The following is a 25,022-nucleotide window of genomic DNA, read 5'->3' on the forward strand; positions in this document are numbered from 1 at the left end:
AAGACCAACAGATGTCAACTATCTAGATGTGTAAGGCGTATAGTATGGGTTCCACATGATAGCCTCATCTCCAAATTTGAGACAGACTTGATGGAATTGGATGGAAGGTCTGCTCAGTGGGCAAGGAACTGGCTGGATGGATGCAGCCAGAGGGGCGCGGCCAGTGGCTCTATGTCCAGGTGGATACTGGTGACAAGTCCCTCAGGGCTCTGCCTTGGGACTGCTGCTCTTGAGTATCTTCATCAAAAACACACACAGTGGGATTAAGTGCACCCTCAGCACATCTGCAGATGACACGAAGCTGAGCTGTGCAGTTGACACAACAAAAGGATGGGATGGTAGACAGGGAGATACGGACAAACTTGAGAAATGGGCTCATGAGTTCAAGAAATCCAAGTGCAAGGTGCTGCACCCAGGCTGGAGTAATCCCAGACATGAGCACAGACTGAACTGAATGAGAACAGTCCTGCTGAAAAGGACTTGGGTGCTCTCACGGATGAAAAGTTGGACAAGAGCCAGCAATGCCCACTTGCAGCCCAGAAAAACCAACTGCATCCTGGGCTGCATTGAAAGCAGCATGGCAAGCAGGTTGAGAGAGGGGATTCTGCCCCTCTGCTCCACAGTGGTGAGACCCCACCCGGAATGTTGCATCCATCTTTAGGGTCACCAGCATAAGGATGTGGACCTGTTGGAGCAGGTCCAGAGAAGGGTGACAAAGATGCTCTGAGGACTGGAGCATCTCTCCTCTTAGGACAGGCTGAGAAAGCTGGGGTTGTTCAGCCTGGACAAGAAAAGGCCCTGGGGTGACCTCACTGTGGCCTTTCAGTACCTTAAGTGCACTTACAAAAAGGAGGAAGAGGGACTTTTTTTGTGAGTAGATAGTGAATGAACAAGGGATAATGGTTAATGAAAGAAGGCAGGTTTAGACTAAATATTAGGAAGAAATTCTTTACTGTGAGGGTGGCAAGGCACTGAAACAAGAGAGGCTGTGGATGCCCCAACCATTGAAATATTTAAGGCCAGGCTGGATGGGGCCTTGAGCAACCTCATCTAGTGAGTGGCATCCTTGCACATGGCAGGAAGGTTGGAACAAGACTGAAGTCCCTCCCAAGCCAAACCATTTTGTGATTCTATGAAACTGCATTATTTTTGTGAAAAACTGTAATGCCTGCTTTTTCCCTGCTTTCCTACTTATTTGCGTTTTTCCTTGCATCACATCTTGCAAATAATCACTGTATAATTCTGCCTCTTAAAGTTACCTAGACACAAATTTTATCTCAAGTTTCTAGCTGTCTTTTATGTTCCGCACTTTTTCCTAATTTTCCAGTATCCCAAACATCTTCTGCTAGGCCATCTGAAGAGATAGTGTGTGGTGTCATGAAAAAAACCTAGAGCCAACATGGAGACTTCCCAACAGGCTAAACACATTGGTGGAGGAACAACAGCACCAGTGAAATTTTGCCAAAGGTAACAGAAATCAGATGGACAACTTTAGACAAAAGCACCACTTCCACAGTCTTTATTCTAAAAAAATAGCTCAACAGGGGGACTGGGATGGCAGGCAAAGCAAATCAACTTTGGAATGACCAAACAAATTTAAAATAGTTCCTTCACAGGCATCTTTATGATTTGTCACGAAAAGCACTCACAACTGACAATGAATAAACTCAACAGAGTAATTCCAGTTCTGCATAAAGTTATTTCTATTACAGTGTAATTATTTCTCTTTAATTAAATTAAGGAGCAGCATGTGCAAAGAGCACTCAAGGTGTTATCCAGACCCTCAGAGTACAGCTCCCAGTATAATGGAGACAGAGAACATGTGTTAGCTTTTTGTTTGTTTTAAGGCATAAAATTACTTGAATTTTCTTTAACAGTGCTAACTCCTCTCATCCTTTAGTAAGCTAGTAAAGATATTAAACTTCCTGGGTAAGAACCCTTAAAAACAGGCAGAGAAGTATCTTGAAAGCAATGTCTGATCCTGTTCTCTTTCCCTTTTTGTAGGAACCCAGAGTGCCAAGAATATTTCTCTGCCTGTTTTTAAGGGTTCTTACCTTCCTGTTTCCTGTTAATATAGACTTCTAAACCTAACTTCTAACCTCCAATCTATCTCAATCCTACAATTCTTCTGAGTTTTCTGAAAACTACCTTTTCATATAAACTTGCTAGGCAGATGGGTCCAAATTCTGCCCTGTCTCTGCAATGGACACAAAAATAGTGGCTATATTGACTCAATAGTGTCCTGTAAATTCCTCCCTTACCACCCTATGTGGCAAAATGTAGCAGCTGCTGTTAAAACTGAATGATGCGTCACTGTGTCAGCCTAATATTCACAAAGAATTCACATAACAACTTAGAAAACACAGTATTACAAAACTGCCTACATAATTTTAGATCACGTCACATTAACTAATTCAATTTGCTGCAGGTCTTAATGTTACACATGCACAATATTCAACATTGCATAAAATGTCCCTGCCGTCCCTGAAACAGTTTAATCAGCCCCCAGTGTAAATGCTGTCAAAAAATACTGCTGGAGCTGAAGAAATTAGTTACAAGCACTATTATACTTTCTCCAAAATTCCTGCTGTCTTTACTTGGTCCTTCAATATTCTGAAACCACAGGTAAGGCAAACGAGAGTACAAAAACAATATTACATGTTCAAAACCATATCTGTTATGTATTACCTTTTTTCTCTACTAGGAATTTCAAGACTAGTGCTGGAAGAATTACTTACGAGTTGCCCATTCCTTACTTCAGCTCACAGTCCCATCTATACTCTTCCCACACACATATTAGCACCAATTACTAAGAGAGAAACATAACTTCGTACACAGGCAAGAAAAATGTGTTATTTCTGCTGAGCAGAATCTGCTTACACTGGCAAGGAAAATGCAAAACATATTCACTGCAGTATTTTGCCCACTTTCTTAAAACATTCTTAGCTACCTGCGATAACTTCACCTGATACTCTTCACTCATGTTATACAATCTGCTTAGCAAACCAGTATATGGGTTTTCTGGATAAGAAAATTCAAGAATTTATTCACTATTGTATTATACCTTGACAGTGAGCTTTGCCAAATGCTGTAAAACCCAGATGCGATGGGACCAGGCATTGTAGTTGCTTGGATACCTCCCAGCAGCTTCGGAGCAGACATTCATTTCCTCCTGCACTAGTCGGTGAATTCTCTCCACGGGTGCTGCTCCCAAGTTTCCTTTAGACGCAAGACTGGGCAAGGAGTTTTCCTGAATTAGTTGTTGCAGCACCCATCGTCTGGTTAAACGATGTAAAGTGTTAATGGTGAGAGAGCAATTTTAAGAGGAAAAAAAGTTTTTCATTTGCATAAATCAAATCTTTCCGGTATTTCTATTCTCTGAACTACACTGGAGCTAGGTAATGAGTGAGTAGTAAACAACCACCTGAACACTTGCCATACTAAAAGCTGTGACGCAAAGATCACACTCCAACTCAGCTGTACCAGTTTGCTCACCCTAAGCGATCATGGCTACTCACAGCATACTAAAACAAAACAGAAGGAAACAGCAAATTTATGAAAGAGTGCAAGCAGAATGTGTGTGAGATTTCTAATGAGCTCCTCTTTCAAAGTCTACCACAGCACTAAAATGAAGTATCCAAAGTGAGATAAAAGAAAGTGATTTAATAAAAAATTAACTCTGCTCAGTATCTTTTACATCTGGCAGTACTGCACACTGCAATTCAAATTTCTTTCTGTACATCACCAGCAGTAGCAAAGTCCAAAAGGTTTATGGTTTCAAGGGCTATAGGTATAAGCAAAACAAATGTTTTTACTGATGAATTACACATATTTGATTTCATGTGTCTGAGATAAGCACAGATTCCTAGATGTTTTGGGTTTTTATTTTACTCTGGACAGAGTTTAAGCAGTATTTTTAGAGGCAACCTCAATGCTGCATCTGTAGCCTGTACACAAAAGGGTCCTACAAAAATGGGTTACAGATGTGTGAACTTCTGCAGAGCAGCCCATGCTAATGGAATTGCAAAGGTCCAACGTGGAATGCTCTAGAGAGATGGACATCCTCTGGTCTGAGACATAAAGGTTATCCTGTTTTGTACTGGCTCACATCAGTTCCAAAACCAATGATTGCTACTTTCAGAAAGGTGTCACTCCTGATTAAAAGAAATCAGTAAATAAAATAGAACTAATAAATTCATTTTCTTTACAGAGAGAATTCTATTTTACAAGCCATATATAAAATTATATATATATAAAATAGGTAAGTCAACCACTGTTTTAAGAAAATGGTTACTTCATCTGCTTTTTCTCTCATTTGAAAACATAATATACTTGTTCACTGGTAGGTTTCATACACATTGTATCTTTTCCTCTCCGTTATCAAAAAAAGACAAAGTATTGGAAGACAATATTAAAGATAATTTATAAGAATGCAATTTTAAACTCTCAGCAGAAAATTACAAGCAGTGTATGAACACTTTCTTCATATACACCATGTGTTTTAAATAAAGATGTACAGCCAAGCAAACCATGCTCTGACTGTTGTATAACAGTATTTTAGGATATGTGGTAATTTTGAAGACTTAATTTTTGATTTTTAAAAATGTCTTTAATCCAAACATCACCTCTTAGTATTTTTTAACTTCAGTCCAGAGGTATGCAAGAAATGGAAAATTCAAAAATAGTCTAGGCAGAAAATCTCAATGAGCATAGTCACTCTTAACAAAAGATATGTATTATTTCATTAACATCAGCTTCTGAGTAAAACCATAAAGACAAAGTATTTCAACTCTAATTATTTCAGTTTCTTAAAATGAGCATGTTTTACAAAACAAGGAATTCTGATAAATTATATATGCAGGAGAGAGTGGAAAAAATACAGACTTTATGGGCTCTCTGGCTACAACATCACAAAAAATATAAAATTAAATTAGAGCCACTTTCTAGACAATGCAATCACAATCTCAGAAGACTTAAAATATATTTTTGGAACCTGTTGAATACCATGGCATTATTGGGGTTTTAAGCAAGATTTCCTCCAACTAATTTGGAGTCACTTTCACCTTTGTTCCTATTGCTCTTACAGTTTCTGGAATTACTACAAACAAAGAATTGTTAAGTGACAACAGCAAAATCAATAGATATACTGACTGTATATGCACAATATATACCTGAACCCCCCAAAATATATAGCAGGAGGTCATCTGACAAAATGAATGACAGGTATTTTGACATCTTCAGTGAGTGTATCTGCCATGTATAAGAAAAAACAATGTGGATATGGTTTACTGTACTTTATTCATAGCCCCATTACAGGTTTTTGCATCTTCTGTCTGAGATGTAATACCATGAGGGAACAGAAAACCCCAAATTAGTCATTATGCTAATGCAGAAAAATATTTTTGTGAATCTTATTTTCTAACATGTATCAATTATGGTCAGCATATCCAAATCCAAGCCAAACATTTGTACAATCATCCTCAAATTTACTTTTCTGATATAGGCAAATAAGAGAAAGAACAACAAATTATGACACTATTAAAACACTCTCAATTTAAGTTTGCATGGAAATCATAGACAGAATTTTTTATTATTTCTAAAATACAAATAAATATAAAGAACCTAATGTTATGACTTATTTGATAAAAAGATATTGATCATCATAATGATATGGATGGCACCAGGTTTAGAACTATTAAAATGCAAAAAATCTTATTTTTCCAGTGTTAGCTACCATGTAGAAAAAGTAAACTATGACAAACTGCAAGATTTTTTTCCCATTATAACTACATAGTTTTGCTTCAAAGCCACAAGTTAGTAGCATGAGGATGATGAAAAGCAGCTGAACATGAAAATTAAAAATCAGTGCTGAAGAAATTCATTATTGTTGTTGCTGTATCAATGAAACTCCTTGGAATATTCCACATACTGCTTTCTAGGTTTACTTTGATAATTTTAAGCTCATGCATGCACTGACAAAGAAGAGTTTACCAACAACTTCCCCTTCTAAAAATTCTCATGTAGTAAGTTTTGTTATGTTCTTTATAGAGTACGAACCCCCAATGCAGTATCAACTTTACAGCTGCCCTAGTGCTGGACATGTTAAACACAAACATTGCAAGCTAGTTCCAAATGTGTTATATTTAAATCTCTTTAGAGCTGTCTATAAAAGGATGACCTATCTTTTTATTTCTATCATGAAAAAAGATCACACATGTACAGAGTTTTTTGGGTTTTTTTTTTAAAGTTGAGGAATGGATCTATACTACACTTGGCTCTGCTACAGGCATTTTAAGGTCAGTCATGACTGAGATGGTGCATTTGAACAATTCTGGAGTTAGATTTTCCAAACATGTGATCTGTTATTTTAATGTCCACTAATGGTGACTGATCAATTTGGCTTAAGTTACAAATTATAAATTCACCAAACCAAAAAGACCAGTATTGAAATGGAAAAGAACCCAGCTTTGGTTATAAATATTGGCTTTAACAGTGTCTTTGCTTTCTGAAATGCCTGTAGACAAGCAATATAGCGGTAAGTTGGAAGGAAAGGAAAAACTTACAGTGCTCAAATACTTACTATTGATGGAATCAGAATTTCCAGGCTGAAAATTTTAGGTGCTGCAAGACATGATAAATCTCTAGGGAAATTTATCCTACCTCCAAACTTTATTTAAAAAGTACGCAGCAGAAAAGGTACATATGATTTCAGTTCTAAGTGTAGAATGTAGACACGTAGCTTCAAAAGTCAAAGCACAGTATTCTGCAATGACTGGTTCAAAGAATATGATAGATTTCTAGACATCCTCCTGCATCTATGACTCTCCTTAACCCAAGAACAGGAAACAAAAAAAACCCTAGGAAAAATGTTTGAGGAGTCAATAGAAGGCAAGGGAAACCAACCTATGAATCCATGTTTCTGGACTCTTTGGAAACTTGGTTAACGCCAGTTTTCCAAGATGCAAATCTTTAAGTGGATTTAAAGTGCCAGACAGTATTAATTCTTTCCTACAAAAGATAAAATAAATCTGTGTGAATGAAAGTAGTAACCTGAAAACAGAACACAAATCCCAGTAACAAATTGCATGGCATTTCCTTTGTATCATAACAGAACTTCACTGTAAAACTACACAAGTTAAAAAACCCTTTAGTGCATTAATCCATTCAACTGTACTACCCATATGTGCACAAAGAACTTCATGTGAACACATACAACCCATTAGTTCTCAAACCTACCCAGAAATCACTGAGTCAACTACCAGTAGGGTTACATACATGAATAAACATCCCTTCTTGAAATTAAGCCCTTAAGTAATTGTGTATAACTGAAAATACTCTTACACATAGCACTCCTCCACACTTACTTTTAGTTTTTAAATACTGTTCAAGATAGAGTGTCAAGGTTCCCTAAATTTATAAAGAAAAGGGGAATATTCTCTCTGCGTAGACTGTTTTACAAACTTAACAAAAAGGCTGAAATTGCTGAGTTAACTTAAATGTAAAACAATCTCTGGTTAAAAAAAAATTTACCCTGACAAAACAATGTTCCTCCAACACAACCCTTCCCAAAGTACTTCCAACAGACACAGCAAAATGAAAATCTGTACTTGGCTTTCTTACCTTCTTTACACAGAATTCCTTGCCCCTCACCCTCTTCTTTCTAGCTTTGTAACTGTTATTGCCTGTGCTGAGCATGTTTGTAGGCATCACCCCATCTCTGGTTACTTCAAGGGCACTATTCTTCATATCTTATTCTCCAATCTAGTAGGTAGCAGCTTTGAAGTAAAGATACAGTAACTTCCAAAGCTACCATGTGCAGAAAGAAAACACACATTTCCCAGAACCTGCAGAAGTCACAAGTGAAAACTGAGAGTGCAAGAAGCAGCAGCAATTTTGGTATGAGTTTGGGTTTTAGTTTGGTTTTTGTAATAATTTCTGATTCATCATGATAGGCATGGCTCCAGTAAGTGAGGAGCAGATGATCAACTTTCTGACCAAAAGACCCCAGTGGGATGCGAGAAAATATATTCTGGAAAGATCTGCTATCAAATAAGAAGGCAAAACTTCTCTGCAGTCTGTCACAGAACACATAATGCTGTCCTAAAGCTATGGCCTGAGTCTCACAAACAAATTGACATATTTCCTTTCTGTGAGTACATATTTTCTGTCTGACTTGATAGTTTTCAGTAGGAAACTGACTCCATATGGTACTTTGGCTTTGTGTTGCTGTAATTGAATCTTACAACCATAGTCAGAAGCTAATGGTTGCAACACTAACAGTGAGCAAATATTACTGAAAATTGAAGCAGAGTGGGGAAATATATAAATCCTTGTCAGAAGTTTTGCTTCTGATAGCTACTGGGACATTTATTTTTATCTCAACAAGGTTCCAGCATGCTTCAGATCGGATGCTTTCAGCCGGTTTTTAACAGGCAGTTCAGATATACCAACCAGAAGTGGCAGACTGACCAGACCGTTCTGTGCCAGAGCACTCACTTTTGGAAAACAGACAAAAGAAAGATTCAGGGTCAGCACTGGAGCGGGTGGAACAATTGCCTCACTACTGCAATGCAAAAGGTGATGTTTTGGTAAAAATGACACACAGCATGAAAATACAGCCGAGATCAGTCTGATACTTAAAACAAATACATGTTCATATTTAACAAAAATTTAGATTACCAGGCCATCTACCTCCCAAAACCTAAACTTTCAGTGAAGAAATCGCTCTTTCCGTATTAAAACATTCACTGTAAGTAAATAGGCTCACACTTAACACACTCTTAAAGTAAACTTCCTCTTTTGCAAAGTTGAGGAGCAGTGCAGACAAGATCCACCTTCACTGCTGTAGTAGAAAAGCTGTTTTCAGCTGTATTTATTTTCAAATGAGAGATTCTCCCATTCACGAAGGACTGCAAACACAGTATGACTGAAGTACCATACACACCCACATAAACCTCCTCTAAGCTCTTTCAGCTAACATCCAACCTGGGATACATAACTTCTAGCTCACTTCCTTGCCATGTGGATCACAGATAATGTTTCAGCCTTAAGGATTATAGCTCTCACAAAAGATAATCTGGAATAATTTAGACTTGCTGCTTCATGCTGACACCTTTGAAGTCATTCATATCTGATAGCAGTTATGTTTGACTTTTGAGAGTGTCTTGTTACCTAATGTCTTTTCATCAATTGTACATGCCAGGAAGTAAAACAAGAAGAACAAAGGCATTTATGACAATTCCTTTACAATCACTTACATAAAAGTTTTGGTCATTTTAACTTGCAAGAGTTTTCAACTTCTTTGTCCTTCAACAGGACAACTGAATTTAGTATCAACAGCTGGAGATATCCCTTATCCCATTCAGTGTAACAGGGGTTCCTCTCTCAGTTCCAGGAAGTGACACATCTCCTATTCTTTAGTATGTCTTCCTCTGCTGTAGAGTTACCTCTTGCTCAGGTCTCAGGGTTTAGGTTATAGTTGCTGCCCTTCTGTAACTTCCCAGTCATTTCTGATTTAAAAAAGTAAAAAAAACCGAATCTATATAGTAGGCACATTACAATTGTTCAGAATAGCTCCAAAGTCAAAGTAGACTATGTAGCCTAGATCACATGTTTAAAGTTCTGTGTTCTCCTGTGCTTCATTAACCAGACACAACTTTCTGGGATCGCCAGCTGAGCTGAAATGCTCATTTGTCTTCCACAACACCATTTCAGTCTTCTGACTTGGCTCTGCCAAGTCCTGTGTCCTTTCCTAGGACAGGATTTCCTTTTCTTTCTCTTCCTCTATCTTCAAGTTCAGTGCTACTGAGTCAACCACTATCTCTGAAGCTCTCATCAGAATTCAACATACAAAAAAGGGATTATCCCAGTCTAAAATGAAAGAGTCAATAAATTATAAGAAACACACTGTGTGCAGGGCTGCTATTCAGTAAACAACCAGAATACTTTTTATTTTCCAGGCTACTTAGCATCTATGATGATTTTTTCCCTTAAAATAAAGCAGTGAATTTGTGTATGGAGAATGCAAGATGAACCTGGCATCACAAACATCCTCTGAGCAACAAGAAACTAATCATCCCACAACAGATCCATCATGTTCTGCAAGCAGAGTGCAAATCTCATACAATCAGTTCTCAGCTCGGACTACCTCAGGATAACAATTTATCACCAGCATCTGTACAGAACACAGTCTGTTCTGTGTAACTGATTATGCCACACATCTGTCTAGCTTGACCTGTAACTTCACAGAGAAGCTGAAATATACGTCAACATAACTAAAGTGCCTACCCTTCAAAAAAGCAAACTTCCAGCAGGAGCCTAAAACAACGTAGGGCCAGATTCAGCAAAGCAGCTCCTTGGCCTCCCGAGAAACTGACTGGCTTGTGTAACAAGTACTTCTCTCTGGATGCTAAACAGAGCTTCAAAGACACACTGACTGGTAGACCACTAGTCAGGAATTTGGGGAGTAAGGCTACCTTCTGCAGTAATTGTATATTTTGATAAATCATAAACATCATAAAAGAGAAAACAATCCTCATCCATATTCCTTAACATTTTTAATTCCACTTACAACTTTGAACTACTCTTCTCATGCACATAAAAGCTAACTCAGCTGTCAGGCAGAAAAAAAGCCAGACTGATAAGGACGAATGCATCTGCAATAAAAGAAAGTCCACAAAACATAAACCAAAAATCAATTATAAGTATCATACAATTTAGATTACTGTAACATCTTGTACTTATACAAGCTCGTAATTCCATTTTATCACTTGCAAGCCACTCAAGCTATACATTTTCATGACAGTAAACCCTTTGCTATCACATTCATCCCCCCTTTTTAGACCTGAGATGCTAGAAAGATACAGATCACAGCAGAATCCTTCAGAACTACTTCGGCAAAGAAGAAAAAAGAAAAAGCTGGATTTCCCATAACTAGGGCTGACAGCTACACGCAGCCATCATTTTTCTAGGTCATTTTGTTAATGCACCAACTACAACAGTGCACCTTAACTACAGAAGTGCTGTTTTCCATGAATGCACTCCCAGAGACTACCAGAATTTTGTCAGCCCTCCAGCCCTCCTGAAACTACAGCTTTAAGACTGTCTCCAGTCTTACCTAGGCAGCAGAAAGAGAATATTTCTCCGAGATTTACAGAAAAGTCTTAAGATTACAAAGTTGTAAGGACCTGATGTTTCCGCACCTCCTGAAGAGCAAGAAAGTAAATTCCTGCTCCTCCTCCATCATGTCTCCTGGACAAGTTCAACAGGTACAAGAAAGGAGAGGGGAGGAGGGAAATGTGTTTGAAATAAAGGGCAGACACCTTCCCCGCTTCTCTTGCGGTGTAGCTACAGAGGTCTACTCAGCTATGATAGCCTGCACTAGTAGTGGCAGCAGACTGAGCTGGAACCTGGAAAGAACTCACAGAGGGGTAAAAATGAAAACAGTGAATACACACAGCAGACATCAGTTGAGCACTACCCTCATTAACTGCAGGAGGAAAGAGGAATGGTAGTTCAGTGGGACTTATACATGTGAAAATGTGGTGCAAACATGTGCCTTCATATGCACCGTAATCTTTAGCCTGCACTAAAAAAAAAAAACCCCAAACCACCCCCCAAAACCAAACCCAACCAAACAAGTAGACCCCACAAACAAAAAACCCAACCAACCAACCAAACCCAATAAAAACCAAAAAAGGGCAGTCTTAAACTATCTGCAGTATACAGGAAAGAAGAGATTTTTAACATTCCTTCAGTACTTCTTAGCTGACAAGTTCTTGCTGTGTCACTACCTACCACTTGAAACAAAGCTTTCGGCTTGCTCATGTAAGGCTCAGGTCTTTCCGATGGCATTTTCTGAGTGCAACATACCTCACGTTCCAAGCAGTGGTGAAGTCGGGGTTCAGCAGTAGCAGGGTACATGTGATATCTATCAGCTCTACAACAATGGAACAAGAGACATTAGGATTAGTAATGATCTGCACACAGCACTGATCTCTCTGCAGTCCCTTACTCATTCCTCAAAGTCTCTCCGCTACGGGCTGCTGTACCTGTGGATGACCACCTCTGTAAAATACTGCTCTGTCTCATTCCAGAAGAAATGCTAGCTTAATTTAAGAGGGAGCAAGATCTGCCATATACTCCCTTTCCATTTTTTAAAATAATGAACTGAGTATGCCCTCAGCAAGGAAAGATAGTTATACAAAATCCTTGAGTATTCAGTGATTTTAACTGCACACACACTATGTATGAGAAGCAGAGAACTCTTCAAAGAAGATCCAAAGATTTTTAAATACTACAGAGAAGTAAAAATATACCCTACTATTTTAGTATGTAGTATATGGCAGCTAAGCAGTAAGTATATGGCAGCTGCAGATGGCTGCCATATACTCTACTGTTACAAAAAATACACACACTATAAAAAACCTGTAGCTAAAAAATGAAACACCACAGCTATGAATAAGAATTACAAAAGTACTCCCTATTGAACTGCACAGAAAACACTTTAAATACATTGTGAAGCGCTTCAGATTGAAACTTTAGGACTAATTCAGTAAAAATCCTAAGCAAAACTCCCAACACTTGTTTGCATCCCTGCATTTAAGCACTGTATACTGTAGATTTATGTATTACCCTTATTTTTAACTATGTCATAAAAACTGAATGTGACTATCCAAGCTTTTACTGTCAATTAAATTTGGCTACAGTCTCTCCTAATCACCCTGCTTTTAGCATACTAATTAGATAGTACTTCTGGTGATTTCCAGCAAATAAGAGGTACTTTATTACTTGAAGGAAGAAGATGGTGCTCATGGAAACAGATCTCTGATTAATATGACTGTAAAATGAACTGTTAAGAAGTCGTTGAAAAAATTCAACAGTAATGGGACATAAATTAATTCAAAATGCAAAGGGACACAGCTTCACACATCTTTGAAATGGAAGTTAGTACTTGAGTAGGTGAAAAAGTGAAATACCTTCATGTATTACTGGGTGACTGATTGATCATTTATGTCCAGCAAAGAAATTTTGTAGCTTTCATAATGTTCTTCCTTATGAGGAACATGCTAAGCCATCATATAATGCAAGGGGTGATGGGGGGTGTGGTGTGGAAGTCTTTAGTGTACTGTTGACTTTGCACTAAGCTGTGATGTTTTGAAAACTGTCTCAAGGAATGAACTTAACTTTCTATTTTCACAAGTTTTAGTCAAACCCCTCTCTGCTGCCAAGGAATAAATATTTCTCATATGTGCAAAGCTTCTTCCTAATTTACTGCTTGAATGTACCAATATTTTTCCTTGGTATACCCAATTCCTGAACAAGAAGTATTTCAACACCCATTTAATTTTATGCAGCTGACTATCCCAATTCAAATAACCAGGACTACCCACATACACAAAATTGAACATACATAAAATTAAACATCTGCTAAGTGTTTTGTGGCTACTGCTTCAATTTTACATTCAAAAGCTAGTTTGGCAACATTTAACAAAACATCAGTTTTATAAGGAGGTACAGTTAAAATTGTGAGCTGTGATTGTTTCATGTACATTTTCCATTTTACCTACAATAATGGTTTTAGTAACTATTAGGTACTACCACTGTACATGTTACATACACATCAAGCAAAAGTTTATTACAACCTATTTCAGTCTTCTGAATACTTTTTAGGAAAGATTTTCAAAGTCCACTTAGAACCATACAGTTTGTTTAGTCATTATTTCCAATTAATACGACCATTCTGGTAATCTCATAGGTCTGTAACAGCACTCAATCAAGTCCGACTTACACAGAACATTTTGTCCATTTTCCCATTACATTTAACATTTTGTCCATTTTCCCATTACAGAGGTTCACTGCATCCTGAACCTTACCAAAGGAAAGATAAAAGGAAAATCTCTAAGTAATATCCAATTCTTTCATGTCAATGTTCTTTGATGTAAGTAACAGTTGAAGAGTCATGAAGTGTAGATTCTGAGCCAGCGATGTGAAATGACACAATTTGGTAACCTCTGAGCCACTTTTCAATAGAAAGTCTTATGACAGGTCTGGGACACAATTCTAGTAGTTGCCAGCTATTTCCCCGTGTCAGTAATAAAACCCAACATATCTTATAATTTAAAATTACTTTCTACTAGATACATTTTAGGCAAACTACAGCATTATAGGTGCTCACACTGAACATGCCCTTTTGCACATTAAAGTCTCCCCAACTGCAAAATGACGAATAAAACAATAAGGTTTTAGCTTACTTTTTAAATACGGCTATATCCAATTTTTTAGACATTCTGGGAGCAGTTTGTAACAATTTCAGAAAACCATCTTGACATAATATAAATAGCACGCACGCATAAATTTTAAAAATACTGGCGAAAGGATAAGAACATATTGTAAAATTCAGATTTCTAAACTGAAATAGTTGCAAGAGAAGCAGTCATTATTCTGGATTCCAAGTATCCAAAAGAAACTGTAACTAAATTAAACACCTGTGTCACTAACCTACCAATGAATGACTATAAAGCACCTTCTTCTTCCAAGATCCCATCAGAAAAAATATCAGATGCCACATCTAAAAACAGACACTTAAATCTGTTTTTCTGCTCTGTTCTATTTTAAATGGCTTACAGTGACTCAAACAAAACAGAAGAGGTAACTAGAGACTACATCTGCAATCACCATTTATAACAAGCTTCAACAGAATATACAGCTGAGTTCTGAAGCAGTAATAGACAAATCTACCTCTTTACTAGATGCAAAAGAAAACAACTACCCTGCCAAATTCCAAGCATACACTTTTGTCAAAAGCAATCTGGAGCCAAATCCTTCAGAATACTGAAAAAAAAATGCAACATCTCGTGACAGGGTATACATACTTATGACACATTAGAGACAAGTCTCTAAGCCAACCTGGGAAAGATTTTTGCCTTCATTCTCTCCACCACTGCAGTTCAGTTTCTGCTAAAACCTTCTATCAAATTTGAAACTTAATTATGGTAAAACATACTAAACTCCTTTTCAAACAGGTCATTAACATTAAGGCCCTGATTGTGTTTTACAGTGGTTACAGAAAACCTCAGCAGACATGAAAATGCTGTAGATCACCTCTTCTCACGCATCTGAAACCGACTTTTGTAAGTGAAGAGACAAAGCAGAATGGAGTTTCATTTTCAAAAGAAAGCCAAACAAGTTGCAGGCACTAAAATTCATCCTACTGCCATATTCACTGACAGAGCTTTCTGAGCTGCATTTTGAGAGGAAGGGTTCTGCAAGGTTTCACCCATGAGGGAAGCAGAGGCTCACAGACACCATCCCTGTGGCATCACGGCGCGTCACCACAACAAAGCACCTGCACTGCTGTGACTGCAGCAGGGTGCTAGCACACAGGTAATGGCTATCAGTCATCTTCAGACATCCGAAAACATGACACAGATCTCAATGTTTGTAGTTTGGCTTGAAACAAGAAGTTTCTGTCTGTGTGGAAACTTCAACGGTGAGACTTCACAGTAACACTTGACACCAAAATGAAGTCTCCCTGCTGGAGATCTGCAGCATAGTAACAATACACATCCCAAACTCCTACCTCAGACCTCCAAAAGCACTGCAATGAGAACCACTGGTGTCGCTAAGATTGCCTGTGGTAGCAGGTTCAACTGTTCAAATGTTGAAGTTTGTATCTCACTATGTGTCAGTCAACATTAGTTTTATTCCCGGTATTAAATCTCTTTTGATTGATTTTGTAGTCATCTGCATTATAAATGAGTGTCTGGAGTGATGTCACAATCACCAGTTTCTATCAAAACTGAATAAATCAGCAGCAGCTTGGTGGCAGTTATCAAAAAGATCCTGGTTTCTAACCATAGAACACAAAGGCCAAGAAGAAATGAAGTTACTTATGTTAGCAATACACATCCCCTAGGAATAGAGTCTTTTAAAGATGTCTGTAATGACAAAAAATATTAAAGAAAATAAATTCTGTGAAAATAAAAAATAAAGGGCAATGTAAAAATTTTAAAGTCCATAAAATACTCTTCCTAGATAATCACATAATGACATGACATCAACCCTCTGGGAGGAGTGTGAGAAACACAATGACACAAAAACACACAAAAAAATCTGTTAGACAAAAATAAAATACAATCAACAGGTCAGTCATACCCAGCAACACATGAAAACACTCCAACTTCTTTGAGCAACTCTTTTGAAGGGTAATTAATTCTAAGGATCAAGCCAGTGCACTGTTACTCTAACACACCCAAGGTGTACAGCTAGCACTGGAAGACTGCATGTTGCCAGGTGAATGCATTCCTCCTTGTCACAATCTGCCTTGACTGCCATTTCATGCCACTCTTTCCAAAAGGCTTGCATTATGCATCTGTATGTTTGTAATAAGGAATCAAAGTGTGTTTAACAAATCTAAGTGTGTTTAGCGGATCTAGACTCTGCCACCAAGTAGACAAAAGTAGGCAACATTCACTGCCTTAAGAATGCTCCTACTCCAAGATCCACTAAAGACCTCAACCTTCTTTTCCATATCATCCCTGAATGCAAAAGAAGCTCAAGTGCACATTTATAGACTTGAGTCTATAAATGTGTCTGTGCTGTACACTGCACTTCAATGAGAATCGATGCACAGCTGGGTTCATCCACTTAAAGCGAAACAGACTACGGCAATAAAATACTAAAGAAGAGAAAAGCAGGTATCAAAAGAGAGATGCTACTGACCAGACATCTCCTCCTGATCTACACTGCTATTTAGAAGACACCACAACAATAAACAAAAAACTTGTTTCATAAACTAGTTACTCTTTTTCATTCTTACTCTGAACAGGACACCTTATAAGTAGTCAAATACCTCCTATGTCACATCTGTTCATAATTCTTTATTTTGAATTTTTTTAAAGAACATATACCAAAGAATTTTACATGCAAGTTAAAACCAACTAAAAACCAAACCAAAACAAAGAGATGAGAAAGGAAATAAAACTTTACAATTACCAAGCTGTAGGGACTAATACTTTGTGGTACCTCTTCATCTGAAACACTGCACTCATTTCTTACTTTAGATATATGCATTACCACATTTTCCTTCTGACTCAGGAAAACAGGAGGAAATTCTTTCCGTATCAACTAACATCACTTCCCTAAATAACTCATTCAAGTAAGCTGTCTCCCTCTAACGTTTCCAGTTTGGGCAAGAGAGAAAGAAATTACATTTTCAACTAGATGATCCTACAACTTGTTTAAGCTGTTAAAATGCACAATCCAAAGCCTGCTCTCCTCAGTAACCATCACTTCTTCCAGAACAGGTTAAGCTGGCATTAACAAGGGTAAATGATCCGGAGAAGGGCATTAAGTGCACCCTCAGTCAGTTTGCAGATTACACCAAGCTGGGTGGGAGTGCTGATCTGCTGGAGGGTAGGAAGGCTCTGCAGGGGAATCTGGACAGGCTGCATTGATGAGCCAAGGCCACTTGTATGAGGTTCTGATAGGTCTTGCCCCTGGGTCACAACAACTCCATGCAACACTACAGGCTTGGAGGACAGTGGCTGGAAAGATGCTTGGAGGAAAAGGACCCAGAACTGTTGGCCAGAACCAGCTCAATGTGAGCCAGCAGCGTCCTCAGGTGGTCAAGAGGGCCAAGGGCATCCTGGCTTGGATCACAACAGTGCGGCCAGCAGGATCACACCAGTGACCGTCTCCATGTACTCATGGAGACATCAGTGTGCTGGAGTGAGTCCAGAGAAGGGCAACTGGAGCACAAGTCTTATAAAGAAGAGCTGAGGGAGCTGGAGGTGTTTAGCCTGAAGAAAAGGAGTTTTGGGGGAACCTTATTGTTCTCTACAGCTACCTAAAAGGAGGCTGTAGCCAAGTGTCAGTCCCTTCCCACAGGTAACAAACAACAGGATGAGAGAAAATGGTCTTGGGCTGCATCAGGAGAGGTTTAGGTTGGATATGGGGAAAACTTTCCTCACTGAAAAGTGTTGTCAAAATTGGAACAGACTGCCCAGGAAGTGGTGGAGTCACCCTCCCTAAAAGCATTTTAAAAGACAGGTAAACACAGCACTTAGGAACACAGTTTAGTGTTGGACTTGGCAGTGTCAGGTTTATGGCTGGACTCTGACCTTAAAGCTCTTTCCCAAACTAAATGATTCCACGATGAATAAAAAATGTGCACTAAGAATCATGTAATATTCTCTTCTCCGACCCAGAACTTACCATCTTTGTTCAGCCACTGTTTTCTTTGTCTGTAGAGGAGAAGTTTATTGTGGACATACGGCAAAAGAAACTTCACACACCAGCTCTCCACACCAAGCTTGTTTTCTACCAGGACAATAGGGCTCCGGTTATATCTGGCTTCAGGGCAGGGTATTAATCCAATTTCATCTCTTAAAAAACAGAAAGAAATATAAGATTATTTCCTGTAGGTGACAATTGTTTTTCTCAATAGCGCATGCTGGCAATGCTTCCCAGCCAAACATTTCATCATCTTTTTTTTCCTCATCTTTGCTGAAATCTGTAATCTAAAAGGTTTTATTCGATTTTCACAAAGATCCTAAATGACAAAGGCCCCATTTTTTCTGTGTTTAGGTTGTCATCCAAGCAGTTTAACTCAGCTGAATCAACACAAGCACCTCTGTTTTTGTAATAAATGTGACAGAGCTGCAACAACTGCTTCAGCAAGAGAAACAGAACATGTTAACTAGTACAGGCACCTGACCGACCAAAAGCTAGCCAGGTGTGCCCTGCAGTAGTAGCCTGACCAGGTGCTCTGAGACTAAAGATGACACAGAAGAAAACCACACAGACAGCCATATGCTCATTTCCACACATACCATTTTTCATTGTCCCATGCAAGGCAGCATGATCAACAGGGGGAAGATTTGAGACACAGAGGGCATCTCTGATGAGATGACAATTCTGTAGGAGAAACTTAAGCCTTTAAAACAACAGTGACAAACACAAGCATTCGCACCAGCAAACCAAGCAGAAGAGACTCAGCTGTTTAGTTTCAATGGGCCATACCATATTTTACTTTTTCATCAGGTTTTTCTAGCATGTTGGAATAGCAGCTTCAGCAGCTTCTTAAAAATAAACACGGTTCATCAAGGATTCACACTTGTATCGACAGAAACCAACATTATTTTATGCTTTCCATTATGCATAATTTCTCCACAAACTCCCATTCGATGGAAAAATTTGTTGCTAAAGAAGGAAATCCTCAGCTCTCACACAGGATAGAAAATATTTCTTGTGAGCTCAGAAATGAATTCTCCATCTTAAGTTTTCTTAATACAAGATCTACAGATACACTTCGAGTGACAGCCTCTCAACCTCAATTATCTTAAATAAATTTTACTACTGGGTACACTGAGTGTGCTGATTTAGTTCTATGTCTTCACTGGATTATTACTGAAGTAACCAGAAGTGGCACAGTGTGCTTTTTTAAGAGTGTATTTGCTTATTCAGAAAACAGACTCAATCTTCCATATATCACAACATATATCACATGCCAAAAAAAGCACAGGTAAGGTGATCTCAAGGTAAAACATTTGCAAATCATGTGGCTCTGTCTCCAAACACACACTCAGGTCCCTTTAGCTTCCCTAGTCAGCTGAGAACAGAGAGAAGAAAAAAAGCATTCTCCTACCCCACCAAAAGCAAGCAACGGGTATCAAATCAAGATCCTCATGTGTGCTGCTCCATTTAACACAAGCTAAGCTCTTCAAGAAGCTAGTAAGATTAAACTTAAAATGACATTCCAGTCTGCTTCTTTCAATACATTATCTTAAAAGCCTGAATTTTGTACTTATTGCTGGGTCTTTCCTTTATGAACACTAAACCTGGTCCTTGGCCAAATTTTGTCTGGCCTTACATACAGGGACATCAAAGTCCTCAAAACCAGTGAAGATGCAGTCAGGCACAGCTTGGCTAATTAGCTCTGTGAATTACCACAAGAACTTACCTGCTGTAACTTACAAACAGTACACCAAAGGTAAACAGCAAGGAGAGAAAAAAATCCACAAAACACACATCCACACCTTTACTTATTACCAAATGCAAAAGGTCTGACTTGGGTTAGCAAAGTTTCACAATACTGCTTTGAACATGCCAAAATGATACACAGGTACAGTTTGCACAAAGCTGACAAGTCAGGCTGAAACACTTCAAATCCAGAATGCACTCTGAAAGTCAAAATCACCAGAGGACTAGACCCACTGCACAGTGAAATGCAGTAACACATAAAGCATTTTTTTGTACTGCACTATCTGGCGACTACTCAGTTTTTGTGAAGATGCAAACCAATATTTGTCATCTGGTAACAACCTTGTCTCCAACACTTTGGTATAATTTTTGATGATTCATGTGCTTCAGAAATCATCATGTTGCATTCAGTTCCTGAGAATCAACAGAATTCACAGTGTGAAATACCAGCGATGCAGATTTATCTAAGGTGGGGTGCCTATCTCACAAAACAATTTATTCAGGGCACCATCTAACTGTCCTTCTGTAGGTCCCTCAGATCTGCAAAAGGACTAAGTAATAGGGCAAGCCTACCAGGAGACACTGCTCAAGAATGACTGCAGTGTCTGCTCCATCATGCACCCAAAGCAAGCTTCTGCAGCAGGACTCAGATACAGACACTGCTGAATTAGTGCTTGTGAAATGAAGTGACTGACCATGCAAAACGTCCCAGCCATATGATGGAAGCTGTTCATATGACAGGACTGCCCAAACTCACTGCAGAATGGTCAGTCCCTGCATTTAGGTCAAGCGACAGGAGCAAAATGCTCTCAGTACTGAAGGAGACACCAACTGAGGGCTGCAGTTCATTGGTATTTGTATCGTTAGTCTAAAGTAAGATTCAATTTCTCTCCCCAGATTTCTGATACTGTGTCTTGAAGTTTAGAAGTTATTTGGTGTTTTTACATTTATTTTCCTCAAAGCAGGCACCACAGTCACGTTCCAAAAATTTCACAAATTATGTCTACATTTACAGGATACCACATAAGTTCATATTCCTGAAATATGCTGTGGAAACAGCCAGGAAGTAGTGGAAGGTTTTCAGTGCATTGTCATGAAGTCTTAAGCCATTACAGAGCTTCTTCAGCCTGAGCTGAGATGATGTGCAAAATGACATCTGAGAGACCCTGGAGCTGCAAAATTCAGACCTGGTCCATAATGCAAACCTTAGCCAGGACAGAACAGTACTGACAAGCCATTGCAGCACCTGCTTCAAGAGTCCCAGTCTGTTGACTCAGCCATTCAATGGCCCTCCCCACAACAAACCCTAGCCAATCTGCTGTAAACTTTTAAAGCCATGATAATACGAAAAAGTTCCCTCTGTCACAAATCCATAATACCAGGGTACATCTAGGGTAGGAACCATTTTGTGTGACACTACCATGATGGGTCTTCAGCTTCAGGCACTCCATGCGGACAGACCTTCTCTGACTTCTTTTCTGGAAGATCACCTTTAATATAATCCAACCTCTCTTGGCAAAATATAAGCAGTACCTTCATATTTTGTACACAAATGCTGGGCTACCATCTAAGAGTTCATCTTGCCAGTTATTTCCAACAAATTCATGTACTTTTTTGAGAAGCTCATCTGTTTCTGCTTCATTTTACACGTAAAGAAACAGCAAAGTTCAAAGAGAAAGTATATATTGATCTGCTCGCTGTTGGTGATGGGACGTTCCACCGGGATAGCTCACATATGTGACTTTATCAAGATCTGTGCTTGGAATACTGGGTAAAAACACTTAAATGTAAAAGAAGGCTCACAAAATTGAAAACTAGTATGCTGACACAGTTATCTAACTGAAAATAAGTGGTGCTATCAGAGAGAAAAGGCAAAAAGAATTTTGCGTTGCGTATTTAGTTAGAAGCTCATCTTAAAAAAAAATACAGTCTTGTGGCAAATTTCATTTAAAGTGAAAAAAGGAGAAATATCAATCCTATGTTGTATTTAGTCTAAAACTTTATTTTTACATGCTTTTTAGTGCAGATCCCATTTTAAAACTTATGAAACTATGAACCTATCAAAACAAAACACCCATTCTGACAGATGCTAAGTGGGTAGGCATACAAACAGCCAAAGACAAGGGTCAACAGATGCTGGAGAGGAAGTGAGTAGGGGACAAAAGTATAGTAAGTGAATAAGAACATCCTGCATGTAGCAGATTCCTTATTTTCAGTGAATCTAGGCATATCCCACATAAAAGAATTCAAACCTGGATCTGTAACATGCTGAATTCAGGAGGATACCACGTGTCAGGAACTGCAGCTGGCCAGCAGCAGGAAGACAAGATGCAGATACATGGAAACACCTGGCCAGCACGGCTGCAGCCTGGTGCTCCCGAGGCACAGAGGCAGCACAGCAAAGGGCCCACAGCCCACACTGGCCTGCAGAGTCCCATTCCAAGTAGTTTCAACCACGTCAGAAGTCTAGCAAACAAAACTGTCACCTTTTCTACTCTGAGGGATAAACTAGCAGCAGGTTGTGCTTTCTCATTTGAAGCATTCCACAGTGCATCAGTCTCAACACTCACAACTCTTGCAGCCTACTTTCATCTCTGAGACTGCATCTATGACAGAACACTGCAATAACAGCATATTCTTCAAAAACACCATCTCAAAGTTTGCTACCAATAAAGAATTCTGGCAGAAGAGTGGGAACTATGAAAAAATCAGAACATTCATTCATAAATACTGGCTGTTTACAGCACATTATGCTTCACATCCTAAAAATGAAGCTTCAAGGCAAAACGCAGCTTTTTTAAACAGCATCCATATGCTGCATTTTAAAATCTGGCCGCCCACCGAGATTGCTTACTACATTTAGAGAAACATGAGGGTATTATTCTAATCTTCTCTTTTAAGCAAAGGGATAAATTAGGTGCCATGAAATTTTCCCATGCAATTGTTTAGCTTATCACTTTCTGGAACAGATTAATAGGCCACCACCTCAGAGACTGCAGAGTTTCCAACTGACACAAATACACCTGACTTAAGTTATGAAGTTGTTATTCATTATATGCTACCTTACTTGCCATAACTAACATGGAGCTTGTGTGTACGTTTAAAGATACTTCCCTAGTTTGTGTCTTAAAGGCTGGGGAAATATGTTCTGGGACACAGAAATATGAGACGCACTTAAAACAGGGTCTCAAGGCTGGTCAACAATGGAACTGAAAATAAAACACACCATCTGCCCCCGAGATTGCTGGATATATCCGACTGTCACAAAATAGCAATTACTGTAGTTTGCATTTTCATAGTCATTCTGTCTCCCTCAAAACAAAACACAATGAAAAGGACTGGCACCTCTGCCAACAGATACAGATTTGAAGGTGGTATTCACCACACGGCTCTGTTTGTGCAAGGGTGCAATTCAGGAGGCTTCAATCCTGAGCGTTGCTCCCACCAGCGCCAGAGCTCTGTTCCAGGCACACCGAGAACCCGCTGCCTCCTGCTGGCCCACCCGCCGGGAACGCTCAGCCCCATCCCGACTGTGAGATGCGTTTAATACTGCCAAACATCGAGTTCAGAGAGAGGTCACCTAGCAACTTTCCTTTGAAAAGATACTCATCGCTTCCAGACTGCGGAGCCCCCGCTGGCTTCCATGACTCGGTAGGTTTTACCGGCGAGGTGGCTCTGGCCGCACCGCACGGGTCGTCAGCGGCTCAGGCCCCCGGAGCGAGTCCGCGGCGTTTTCCAGGAGAAGCCGCGGCGGCAGGAGAGCACCGAGCACAAGGGCACGGCGCCCTGCCCCAGCGAGGCACAGGTGCCACCGCAGCCGCCCGGGGCCGGTCCTCCCGCTCGGAGGACACCCGGCCGGTCCCCGCGGCCGCTCACGGCGTGACCTTGGGCCCGGCCCCGGCCCCGGCCGGCCCCGCCGGGACCCGCACCCCGCCCGCCGGCGGCCGCGGAGCGCGCACGGGCCGCAAGGCGGGCAGCGCTCCCTCCGCGCCGCCCGGCCCCGGCCGCACTCACATGTGTGGGTTCCGCTGGAAGGCGTTGTGAATGTCCTTCACGACCCGCTGCACCAGCACCGCCACCTCCTCCGGCGACTCGGCCATGTTCCCGCAGGCGGCGGCGGGAGCGCTTCCGGGGCAGCGCGGCCGCGGCGGGCGCGGGGCGGTGCCGGGGCGCGGGGCGGTGCCGGGGCGCGGCCGGCGGGGCACGGCGGGAGCGGCCGCCGATCATTCTCACGGGATTTTTGTCAGTGCGTGCCTTTATGTCAGCAGTCGCGCTGGGCCACGTACTTTAAAAGATAAGCATGTGTGTACAGCTTCTCTTGACTCCCAAGAGACATGGGAGCGCTTATCTTCGAGGCTGAATGCGAAGAGGTGATTGTGATTCTGAACCGTAACTTCTGTATTTGCTTGTCATTTGGAAATTAATGTATTTACAAAGCATTAACTGTGCGTAGTTGAATTGTCTCTAATTTGAAAGCTTGCAATGTCGTCTTCATCATCTGCTTATCGTTACCTTCTCCCCCCAGGAGGCCTGGTAGACTCTTCCGTATATTTTCCTTAAAAATATAATAAAATAAAAAATAATTAAAAAAAAATCTGGAGAAGAGTGCTCCGTCAATGAGATGTATGGAAAAACAAATAGAAAAGTCCCTCAGAGAAACACTGAATGTGTTCTTACGTGCTGAAGTTGCCAGCTTTTTGCTGGATTTATAAGTAAACTAACCTTAAATTTGAAATGTATTTCTTGTGGCTCTTGTCTTTCTGTTAGTTAAATTTTGTCATATTTCATTGATTCCTGAGGTAACATTGCTATCTTTGTCTTTCATGTATTCGTGAAATAATATTTTTAGGTGTTTATGTGAATCAGGGGGATGGGAAGCAGGAGAATTAGTTTGTTAGGAACAATGCATCCAGCTTGGTCAGCATACCAGGGCAGGAAGAAAAGGTAAGAGACCACTGATAAGGGCAGAGGGAGTCTCAGACAGACATCCTGCCTCATCCCAAAACTAGCTCAAACCAGTCTCGAAGCTTAAACCCAGG

General features: G+C 39.9%; 1 protein-coding gene across 2 annotated transcripts in view; it reads right to left on the reverse strand.

Annotated features, from left to right (window-relative positions):
• The window catches only part of PTAR1 (protein prenyltransferase alpha subunit repeat containing 1), a 29,768-nt gene extending 5,645 nt beyond the window's left edge, over positions 1 to 24,123 (reverse strand). Inside the window, exons 1-5 of one of the 2 annotated variants that reach the window (XM_032097180.1) lie at positions 23,998 to 24,123; positions 18,217 to 18,386; positions 11,872 to 11,938; positions 6,904 to 7,008; positions 3,065 to 3,278 (exon numbers count right to left, since the gene is read on the reverse strand). In XM_032097180.1, the coding sequence (XP_031953071.1) occupies positions 3,065 to 3,278; positions 6,904 to 7,008; positions 11,872 to 11,938; positions 18,217 to 18,386; positions 23,998 to 24,083 (642 nt within the window). In that variant the 5' untranslated portion in view covers positions 24,084 to 24,123. The remainder of the gene's footprint in view (positions 1 to 3,064; positions 3,279 to 6,903; positions 7,009 to 11,871; positions 11,939 to 18,216; positions 18,387 to 23,997) is intronic. The other variant, XM_032097179.1, reaches the window with a different exon arrangement.
• Positions 24,124 to 25,022: the final 899 nt, after the last annotated feature.

This window comes from Corvus moneduloides, chromosome Z, assembly GCF_009650955.1.
Source record: "Corvus moneduloides isolate bCorMon1 chromosome Z, bCorMon1.pri, whole genome shotgun sequence".
Lineage (NCBI taxonomy): Eukaryota > Metazoa > Chordata > Aves > Passeriformes > Corvidae > Corvus > Corvus moneduloides.